Here is a 10,265-nt window from a genome sequence, read left to right on the forward strand (position 1 = left end):
TCTTATCGAGCAACTTAACTACGTCGAGGATGACGTGGCGGGCGTTATTACGCGTGAACCTTCAATTCCCGCCCAGCTCAAGTATTCTTTTAGTTACATAAAACGCATACGACGAGTACAAATTTCTCTCAAAGAGGATTATTTGTTAACTATACCGGGGGAGTTAGCTGTTATTCTCGGATTTTCGAAAGATTCCGCGGAATCCACGACTTTTTCCCAGTCTACCATAGCCACGTACCCCGTTGACCTCGACGCGGGACTTCATTCACTCTTTGTTTATAGCGACGTGGTCGAGTCTAGACCAGTGGGAGATGCACATATACCTCTACTAAGAATCGTTAGCGTGCAGGGTAATGACGGAGAAACGGTAGACAGGGATTTTCCTAGACCCCACTACCTCCCCCTCGCCTGCAATACTTTCCAGTCAATTGAAGTTAACATTATGAGTGAGCTTAGCACACCCATTGATTTCGTGAGAGGAAGAGTTCACGTTACTCTACACTTTAGACCCCGTAGAATGTGGTCGCCATTATAAATTAGAAGGTAAGACAGATTCGCTTATCATTTACACTTGAAGTGTTAGATGAAGAACGTCGCCAAATCAAATATGTCCTTTAATCAATCCGACTACGATTATCACTTTTTAAACCAGATCGGACATGGAAGAGGAGTTGATTATAATAAGCACTTTCATTTCCAAATTGGTAATACCTTAGCGGTATACAGGGGACTTCCGGTGCAACACGGGTACGGATTGGGAAACTTCATTTCATCGGCCTTCCGCCGGGCTATGCCATTACTGAAAAGGGGTGCTTCATACCTCGGGAAAAAAATTATGAACACGGGTGCAAAGGTCGTGGCCGACGTGGCAAACGGGGTAAACGTGAAAACATCGGTCAAGTCTCACGGAAAAGCCGCAGCTAAAGACGTCGCCCTTAGTGCGGCGGAAGAAATCCGAAAAATGACCGGAAATGGTAATAAAAGGAGACGCAGGTCTAGATCACTCGTCAGTTCAGTCTCGGCAAGAAAGAGGAAGGCAACGTCCTTTAAACGACCTGATATTTTTTCATAATATATATAATAATGACGCGAATCCATCCCGGTTCGCATGGGTCGGTCGGCTCCGAAGTTGAACTTTTCGACATACCCCTTACCAATACCAGTATTCTGAGTGAAGAATGGGTCGAATACAGTCCCATCTCTAACATTAACGAAAATTCGACAATCACGTTTACCGTGGCTGGTAGTTCCGACGCGTATTTGGACTTGTCCAAGACTTTACTACATCTCCAAGTCAGGATTGTCATACCGGCCGATGGAAAAACAATTCCGGCCGCTGCTGATAAAGTTGGACCGGTAAATAATTTCCTGCATAGTCTTTTCAGCGAAGTACACCTTTCGGCTCAAGAGAGATCGGTCACACCTTCACCGCAAAACTACTCTTACAAGGCCATGTTTCAAACGGCGGTGACGTTCGGAGGACCTGCCAAAACTAGTTTTCTTACTTGTTCCATGTTTTACAAAGACACGGCCGGAAAATTTGACGTTTTGGACGATAACGATGGGTTTAAAACACGAGCGGAATTTGCTAGAAAAGGAACAATAGATATGGTAGGAACTGTACACTTGGATCTTTGTCAACAACCTCGATACTTCCCAAATTTAACGGATCTCAAATTCAAGTTTGTTAAAAGTCCAAACGAATTTTGCGTGCAGGCGGCCGGTGCAGTTAAATGGAAAGTGGTTTACGAGTTAGCATCCCTGTACATTCGTAAAGTAAAATTACCATCGGAAGTGTTAATCGCCCACGCTAAATGTCTGGAACTGGCAACCATGAAATACCCGATTATTCGCACGGAATGTAACTCATTCTCAATTAACTGTGGTACAAAAATATGTGTTAGAGATAACTTATTCATGGGTCAACTACCCAAAAAAGTTCTTTTCGCTCTTGTAGATCAAAATGCGTATTTGGGTGATTACGAAAAGTCCCCCTTCAATTTTCAACATTTTGATTTAAATCATATCGCCTTGTACCTTGACGGAGCTAGCGTTCCTCATAAACCTCTTACCCCTAACTTTTCTGGTGGTCAATATATGAGATCTTATACAAATCTTTTTACTCAAACCTCTCAATGGTTATTGGACGAGGGAAACTAAATTTCACGGGAGGAATTTCCCAATGGGAATTGCATATTTGCTTTCGATTTAAGTGCCGACCTCAGTAGTTCAACTTCTCAATTTCAATTGATATGGAATGGTAACTTGCGATTGGAATTAAAATTCGCCAAGGACTTGCCCAAGACTATCACAGTTTTATATTACTCTGAGTTTCAGAATTTGGTTGAGATTGAAAAGAATAGAAATGTCATATACGATTACAACTAAAAGATTATGGACACTATGCAAATAACTAGAATTATGGAAAGGGATAAATTCACCAAGGATCTGTTTCGAGGTGTTTTCGCCGCGGATATGTTACCTAAAACTGTGAATCTTTCCCTTCCCTGTTTATCGTGAATACGGGAATGTCGGATACTAACGGAGAACATCGGACTGTTATTTACTTTTCTAGTAACAAAAATACAGAGTTCTTCGATAGTTTCGGAAACCCACCGGACATGTTTCAATTCAACGATTTTATAGAAAGAAACAGCGTTACCGTAACTTTTAATTCTAAACAACTTCAAGGAAATTCCAGTCAGACATGTGGCGGATTTTGCGTATATTTTTCTCTGTATAGATGCAGAGGTATTAAAATGTATGATATTTGCTTAAAATTTGTTAAAAATAAGAGTTTGAACGATAAAATGATATCGGAATTTATGTATAAGAGATTTATAATAAAGTTTTTTTGACTGAATTGTATGTTTTCTTTAAATCGCGCGCGAACTTATTCCTACACGCGGGAAATTTAAACACGCGCACGCGGCTGGCCCACGCGGTCGACCCCCTCCCCTTAACCTGAAAAAAAATGTTTGCCTAAGTTGTATGAAATAAGAGGGAAGAAATTTGTATTTAAAAATTTTTATTTTGAACGAGAAACCGTAGAATCACGGAGTAAAACTCATTCGAGAAAAAACAACTTAAAACTATACAATTAAACATTGAAAATATATATACATTAAATTAAACTTATAAACTATACATTAAACTATGAAATTTTAAAGGGAAAGGGTTGGGCGTGGACCGTTTCGGCCACTTCGCACCAAAAGGGTATGGGAGGGGATAGGGTTACAGAAAATAATTATACATTTGAAATTTTATTCCTTAATTTTAAAATGACCATGCGCGTATGTAGACACCCCATCGATGATGAATCTCTTATCATCGCAAGGGTTAAGAGCGAGTTTCTTCTGGGTGATGGAAAATAGTTCGTGTTTAACACTGACTATCCTCTTCATCTCCTCAGTGGTGAGTTTACGTTGAAGCAGGCATTCCTTGTATTGGGCGTGACGTATCTTCTTTTTGTCTACGCGACGACAGATTCCCTTCGCCGTCTTCTTTTCACCTTTTGCCGACAGGATGCTGTACATTTTCGGTCGCAAGCCGCAGAACTCTTGAATCTGGACGCTGTTGAGTTCGTCCTTGAACTTTCCGAGGGCCTTCTTGTTCTCCTCGCTGAAGAGCGGATGTTCCTTGGGGTAGGCGGAAAAGTCAAACATCTCCTTCATCTGAGCAAAGTCCCGGGGCAAATCGTCGGTGAAAATCTGATAGTCCAGGCTGTCTGCAATTATACGTAAAAACATTTAATTAGTTTTTAAAAATTTAAAGAAAAAAAAGGATTTAAATCTAGTAAACGTTTTTAAAAAATCATACCTGTGTCGGTAAAAAGAAGTTGGAGGTCGTCGCCATAATTAGCCTTCATAGTGTTGTAATGGAAGTCGTACATGACCAACTTTTAGAGGTCCAAGATGGCGAAACCGGTGTAAATGGGTCGGTCCAACTTGAGGGATTTCTTCAGACGATGGATCCCGACCAGCTCGTTCTTAAAGATGGTGAACCTCTGGAATGTCGGCGAACTGGCCTTCTTGATTGCCATCTCCCGGGTCTGGACAAGATCGAAGTTGATCCTGTTGCAGAGGTTTTCCATCGTCTTCCCGAAAACACTGTTAATAGATAAAAAATTTTGATTAATTTACGTGTGAAATAATAACTTAGTGTAGCGTAGATGCGTACCTATTGTTGGCCAACTTGAAAAAATCCTTCTCAAAGTCGTTCACTGCCTGCTTCCTCTTCTCCGTGTTGAACTCGATAAATGGTTTTAACCACGCACCCTGCTCGAATGTGAGTATTCGATAGATTTTCCCCAATTCCATCCCCTTAGCGATGTAAAACTTGAGATTCCCGTAGTGGAGAACATATTTCTCCCTATTGTAGAGCGTGGGAACTAACTTTGGGAGGCTATCCTGTACGTTAATTTTCAGTTTGTTCAACTGTTCAATCGAATACGGTGAAAGCTCATCCGCGTTAATAACTCTACGTTCGGGTGCTAAGGGTAGACAGTTATGTTCTTCGTGCAAACTTTCCGGGTACTCAAGATCTACCTCCAGGATAAAACCCTGGGGATCATCGTCTGGGTGATTCAAGATAATTTCACGAGTGAAATCTTGACATGGTTGAATCCATCGAAATCCTCTCATCGGCAGGTGATGACACATTACGGTGCCGTAAAGGTTATTACAGTCTAGGTAGGTAATGTAAGAGCTACGTTCTGCCGGGTTGAATGTTTCGGGGAGATCCTTATTATTGGCTATGGCTAGTCTATGCGTAATTAAAGAAACACCCCCTCTTATACCCTTCTTAATAAAGAGAAGCATATCTGGATCCTGGAGTAGTTCCAATTTCACTTGGGTCATGTGAAGTGCGCTTTGCCAAGCGAAACCGGGACCTGTATATGCATGCGCGCAATCTAACTTGTAATATTCTAGACACAGCCCTGAAACTTTCAAAAACATCCGCTAGGCGCAGAACGTCGGTCTTAACGAATAAATTATGGTACTCACCGAGGTTAGTGAGTTGGAATTTTTCCCAAACCTTTTGAGCTTGAGAATAATCTTCCTCACTAACCTCTTCGTCAGTTAAGGAATTGAAGAACGCATCCTTGGGTGGCAACTCGGTCTCGTCGAATTTCGTCTCGCAGTCGAAGTAGTCATAGGGGTAAACCTGTTTCCTCAGCAGATGCGGTACTTCGTCAGCGCTGAAGGCAGAGTTTAAACACTTGAACTTATCGGCTCCTCCTCGAGCCAAATTCGATACGAGTGTCTCTAGCGATGAACCTAATTGAGTCTAAGAATCGTAAATTACCCAGAGAAAACGAAATGTACGTTTCGGAATTCGTGGGGATACACGTAATCTTGTGATATCTGACCAATGCAATTTTGTCCATAATAAGATGAGCATCGTAACGAGATAAGTTATGCATGAAGACCGGAACGAAATTCCGGGTCTTCAGTTTCAGGTTGCACGAATTATGAGCAGCTCCCCTGTAGGCTCCGTTAGTGTGGTCGTGGTCAAGAACTTTACAGTCATTTACAGTGAAAGGCCTGTTACATAAGTAACAGGATTGGGCCGAGGCGAATTGCGCCTTTTCTAAGTTTGATAGATTCATGGGGGCGTTATCTTTAATCTTACGGTGAATGATTGCGTCTTCACGCAAAAGGTTTTCTAAAAACCTTTCCGTGGCATCTATCCCTCGATAAGTAACTGGTTTAGAGACTGTACCGTCGTGACTAACGATGACATAACTAAACCCACAGGAGATATGCTGTGAAGTTTTCGTGGTTGAAGAGAGGCCGGCATCGGGATCGCATCGGTGAACTTTACGGAGAATAGACTCGAAATCGGCATAGATGACGTATTTAACCTGTGAAAATAGAAATAAAAGTATATTAGATAAAAAACAAAACATTCTCTCTCTCCCAGTCCCAGAGCCCCATGCATCTTATCGTCTGCTTTATTTATCTTGCTATGGGCGCCGTCTGACGTTAGCCTCAGTAAACTATTTTGGCGCGTTATTCAAAATACCCTGATAAATAACAAAAGTTTTAGTTTACTCCTGTTGCCATGCGACGCTTTTGAATTCCAGAATAGGTTCCTTTACCGGCATCTCAATCTTCTGGGGTCCGTGTATACTGCACTCCTTGATGTGTTCCCTGTAGTTCTTCTCCGAGTTTACACCGGAGAATCGATGCAGGCAATAACGACAGTAATAGTCCCTGTGTCCGTATGCGGTGAATGACTTCGCTAGAAGTCGACTCATGCTTCGGATTAAGCAAAAATGCTTCTTCTCTCCCTCGGTTAATAGTAATAAATCTACTTGGCGTGGTTCCTCAACTCTGTTGGAACTCACGTAAAGGGGGAAGACCTCTTTCTCGTATCCGAAAACATTAATCGAAAGGTTATTCACCCGTTCGAAATTCTCAAATTTACCGGTATTTACTTCCACGGGGAACGTAATACCGGCCATGTCTAATTCGTTACTATACTCTAGGTACTTTTCTACACGATGAGGGGCATTTCCATGGTTAACAGGGTGTAAATGTGCCAAAATTGACCATAAGAAACACTTATTGTCTGTATTTCGCACATTTAAAAGGGCTCTCTTAGCTAAAAGATTTTTAGGGGTTTCAAAGTACGTGCCCCCGTGAAGCGGGAGGTACGTTATGATACTAATTTGCAGGAAGAGAATTTTATCTAGAACCCACCCGCTACCTTGCGCTTCGTACTCCTCCATTAAACGTTTCAGAGTCCTAATACTAAAATCTATCTGTCCGGGGATAACGTCGGGGTTCAAAATAGCGAGGTTTCGGGTTCTATGATAAATTAAATTTTCTACTTCCTCGTCAGTGTCGGCTAACTGACGGGTGTAGCGAGCCCTGACAGTTAAATACCACTTAATCCCCTATCCCTAGCCAGTTTATTGCGCAAGTAATTTTCAATCGCTACCCTATGTCTACCTACGTACAGCTCTACGTCTGTCTCAGTCGCTACGGGTGTGAAACGTGCACAAAAATAGCCCTACCGAGTACTTCCAGTTCCTCTAGGTCGTCGTAAAGAGGAACTTCCGGTGACGCAACGATGGGTTCCTCCTCCTGCTCTTGACCTCCACCACCCTCCTGCTGATCCATAAAGCGATGGATGTCGCGGTTCTCCTGGCTGGAAAGGGCTGGGAATTCATCCTCCTGGTCCATGAACTCGTTCAGGGCACGATTTCCATCGTCGGACAGCTCATCCAGATTTTCGCAAACGGCAGGTGGAGGAGTTCCCAGTAGAGATCCATTGATGACACCCTCCTCTCGGTTCATGAACGCGTTCAGGGCACGATTCTCATCGTCGGACAGTTCATCTAGATTCTCGAAAGAAAGGTCCGACGACACCCTACGGGTGACGCCGGAAAGGGGGTCGAAAACAGAGGAAGGGATAGGGTTGGACGTGGACCGTTTCGGCCGCTTCGTCTTAGGAGTGGATGGGTCGGACGTGGACCGTTTCGGCCTCTGCGTCCCAGGAGGGATAAAGGTAGAGGTTGAGGGGCCCGAGAATGGGATAACAGGAGGAACAAAGGTAGAGGTTGATGGGCCCAAGAATGGGACAAAGGTAGAAGTTGATGGACCTGCATTGTTCATGAGGGGGAGTGGAACCTTAAAGGTAGGGTGTCGGGCAGCCGCGTGTAACGTTAAATTCGCAAGTCTGGTATAAACGGCCGGACATTGCGAGCATGGGTATTTAACATCCTCGTGTTTCTCCCTTTTATGTCTCAAAAGTTCCCTGTTCCCTTGGTAGGAACGCTCACAAATATTACACTTAAACATTCTCAAAGAATGATAAAGACAATCTTAATCTCGGAAAAATCGCAAGTACTTGTAAAAATCACAAGTAATCTCGGTACTAGCCCGTAAACTTTTTCTTACCCTCCGCAAAATAACTTGCAATAGCAAATGTTACCAAGTATTAAAAAATACTATAAAGCAACTAGGGAGCAGGCTGGAACTCGTCTGAAGTCAGGAACAAAAGTGATTGAGTTTGGACACGTGCCAGGCTTTTATAATCTTGCCTCTTGGCGTCGTCCGTTTAATCTCTGCCCGAACTATCATACGGGTTTTCCCATTGACGTCACGATGAGGGGCGCGCCATGTTTCGAAAACCACGCCACGTTTCGAAATTCGCGTCAAGTTTCAATCTAGTTTGATTACTTACTAGTTTCCTAGCATAAACAAACATTGCAACCCCAACTATCATCCCATGTTGACACTAACCGCTTTCTACAAGCGCTTATCATGATTTCGAATTATTGACATAGGCCGTTTATTTACCCTCCGAGTTTCTCTATTCACGTTCACCGACCTCGTTGTTTACATTTCTTATCCTTGAAATAGGCCTATCAATAAAGATTAATTGGTTTAAGTTGAAATAATTTCTAAAGTTTATATTTAGAAGTATTAAATTTGAATATTAAGTTGAAATAACTCCTAAAATTTGGAATATGCCTATATATTTAGTTATATAGTATTAAATTTGAATATAAATAACTCCTAAAATTTGAAGTAGGCTTATATTTAGGTAAATGAAAAAAGTATTAAATTTGAATATTTATTATTTAAATTCATTTCAATGTATTACAAGAATTTTTTAGAGTTACATACACTTAGAGAAACCATTTGCTTACAGACTTGAAAACTTAAGAAGGTGGAATTATTAAAAATATTAACTATCATCTCGATATTTAAATTAGACACGGCATTAGAATAATGTTCATCTACACGTTCACTCCATTCCATCATTATACAGTCATGCTGTAATTGTGAAGGATGGTCGATAATGCAGCCGTTGCACGAATTCTTTATTCCCTCAGTTAGTTGCTGTATTACTATGTCCCTAATTGCACTCTCCACACGTTTCGCTTCGGTAATGAATGTCGTCACCTGAATGTGTTTTTCCAATAACTTCCCCCATAGGAATGGTCCTATGGCAAATCCATTCCTAGTTGGGTATTGTATTCCGTAGTTCGCTCCTTGACCCTGGATCACTTGGCGGATATTTAACATCTTCCTTTCCTGATAAGTTACAAGTTGAATTCGCTTGTCCATCGATCCCTCGAAAAAGCACGTGGTGGGTGGAGCGTCGTCCTTCTCGAAAAATCCATTTATGGAGTCCTTCATTCCGTAAAGTTGCATATATTCCTCCTCGCTTAATACGATCCCAGTTGAGCCATCGGTCATTCCTAGTCTTATCCTACAGTCCGCGGTTACGCTGACTGATTTAGTTGAGGAAATCTCGAACACGTTGGAGTTATCCCTAAATATTCAAATTAAATTTGGTGCAAACCAAGGTTATAGCACTAAGATTTTATGGGAAATTATACTTACATTTTTCGGATCTGGATCGGTACTTCAAGGAAGGATGTAGAATGTCTTATCTTTAAACCGTCCTCGTCTTTTATACTTTAATGTCACGTGACTTTCTGACCATGTAAACATGGCGCTCTTTTAGACCAATCATGTTATTATAGTGGACATGACGTTTAAACCATGTGTATGACAAGGGTTATTTACCACGTTGTCGAATATGACGCTTAAGCCTAAAACATTGACGCCATGATTGATTCACTGACGCCATAGGAAGACACGTCATGTACGTTTCACTGACGTCACAGCAAGATTGGGGGAAAAATGTTTGATTCACTGGCACCATAAGAAAAAAAATGGTGTGGGCGCCATGTTTGATTCATTGACGCCATATTTGCAGGTGCCATCTGGCACGATGCTGGCACTGTCTGACGCCATGTCCCCAAATCGGTACTTTCTATCTACTGTCCATTTTTCAACTTGATCACATTTTCATTTTTTTCGCACACTCTTGATGAAATCATAAAATCATCCAAACTCGTACAAGCTCACATTTTCTAGACTATCTGGTCGATTGGGATATTTGTCGTCCACGAAACCCTTTTGGCAAGTTTCCTTGCTCGTGAAATCATTTTCTCTCAATGGCGAAGGATTCATCCATTTCAGCCCAGTCCCCTTTTGTTACGTACCCCGTGACGTATCTCGCCACTATCTCAGTCTCATCCGCGATAAATTCCATATCTATGTTGGCTTTCGAAGCAAAGAGCAATGCCGGATTGTAGTCATTTTTGAAAACTTCGTTTTCTTTTCTAGGCAAATCGTACAAGCGTTTTTGACGTTTTTTCATTTTCCGGTGGCGAGTTACAGATTCAGTGGAATTATAAGTCGCAACGATTGTAACGTTCCGGGGAAAACCGTAAC

At 41.9% G+C, this 10,265-nt stretch overlaps 2 protein-coding genes across 2 annotated transcripts; one reads left to right on the plus strand and one right to left on the minus strand.

Moving 5' to 3' along the window:
• The first annotated feature begins 1,083 nt into the window (after positions 1-1,083).
• On the plus strand, positions 1,084-2,388 carry LOC149635033 (uncharacterized protein F54H12.2-like). The gene is made up of 2 exons (XM_089850909.1): positions 1,084-2,138; positions 2,214-2,388. The coding sequence occupies exons 1-2, from the start codon at positions 1,084-1,086 to the stop codon at positions 2,386-2,388; spliced, it is 1,230 nt and encodes a 409-aa protein (XP_089707035.1).
• Positions 2,389-3,601: 1,213 nt separating this feature from the next.
• On the minus strand, positions 3,602-4,974 carry LOC149635034 (uncharacterized). Its single transcript, XM_089850887.1, has 3 exons — positions 4,180-4,974; positions 3,820-4,109; positions 3,602-3,727 (listed from the first exon to the last, which is right to left on the minus strand). The coding sequence occupies exons 1-2, from the start codon at positions 4,956-4,958 to the stop codon at positions 3,902-3,904; spliced, it is 987 nt and encodes a 328-aa protein (XP_089707013.1). The 5' UTR covers positions 4,959-4,974; the 3' UTR covers positions 3,602-3,727; positions 3,820-3,901.
• Positions 4,975-10,265: the final 5,291 nt, after the last annotated feature.

This window comes from Phalangium opilio, unplaced genomic scaffold (genome assembly GCF_054372755.1).
Source record: "Phalangium opilio isolate 3A_F unplaced genomic scaffold, DU_Popi_V2 ptg000095l_1, whole genome shotgun sequence".
NCBI classification, from domain to species: Eukaryota; Metazoa; Arthropoda; class Arachnida; order Opiliones; family Phalangiidae; genus Phalangium; species Phalangium opilio.